Here is a 919-nt window from a genome sequence, read left to right on the forward strand (position 1 = left end):
GCCCCCGCACACGGCGCCCGTCCCGCTCTCCGCTGCCGCTCCTCGATCCCGAGCACGGAGAAGCGGAGTGAAATAAAACGATATGGAAAGAAGGAAAGGCATTTTATTGGAGACTTTACAATGCTAGACAGTACAATAAAAGTGCTAGTTCACTCTAGAAAAGTTGGTCCCAAAACGGTACTATGCCACAGCATCTATCAGCTTACATAAACATTTATAAAATCGCTATGAACTGGCCCCTGTATTATAAACACTATTTTTTTTTTTCACATTAATCTATGTAAAATCGAAGGATCAAACGTTTTAAGAAAAAGGGCAAGCATTCAAAAGCAGAACCTACCGGAAAATCCATTTTGGGCCAGGTTTGGGGTAAAAAAAAACCCCGAAGATAGTTTAAACTTTCATTATTAATAATAATATGCACACGGAAAAATATTCCAATTTATAGGAAACCGTCTTTTTTTTTATAACATCAAAATATTTTTTTTAGACTTGTATAAAATTACTTTTAAGACCTCAGAGGACGTTGTCTCCTTTAAAAAATACATTTACCGCTGCCGAAACGTTTCACGAGTGTCCCTGGCGGGTTTTGTTTGTTGGTTTCTAATAACCAGCATATCATACATCTGCTGTTACAGCAGTCCCCACATAAGTACTATTTTGACGAAAAGCCACAGCTCGGAAGAAGCGCAGTGCTTTGCACACCGAGGAAGAAGAAAGAAAGATGAAGAAGAGGAGGACGAGCACCACGGGCACACGGCAGTGTCTAGGCCCCGCCACGCGTGGAAATGCCTCCCCTATTTAAAAGCTCCGCTTTACTCTTCCCATGGCTGAGCCCTAAAAGATTACGGCCGAATTATATACGAGCAGAATTTTGAGGGCTAAACAGCCAATTTTTAATTATGTGCGCCCCCCCCCC

General features: G+C 42.0%; 1 protein-coding gene across 1 annotated transcript in view; it reads left to right on the top strand.

The window, feature by feature from the left end:
* MRPS22 (mitochondrial ribosomal protein S22) overlaps positions 1-919 on the top strand; it is a 183,311-nt gene that overhangs the window by 1,294 nt on the left and 181,098 nt on the right. The window contains exon 2 of the mRNA XM_009890130.1: positions 514-770. Within this exon, the coding sequence (XP_009888432.1) occupies positions 514-770 (257 nt within the window). The remainder of the gene's footprint in view (positions 1-513; positions 771-919) is intronic.

The sequence above is a fragment of the Charadrius vociferus genome, unplaced genomic scaffold, assembly GCF_000708025.1.
Source record: "Charadrius vociferus isolate BGI_N301 unplaced genomic scaffold, ASM70802v2 scaffold650, whole genome shotgun sequence".
In the NCBI taxonomy this organism is placed as follows: domain Eukaryota; kingdom Metazoa; phylum Chordata; class Aves; order Charadriiformes; family Charadriidae; genus Charadrius; species Charadrius vociferus.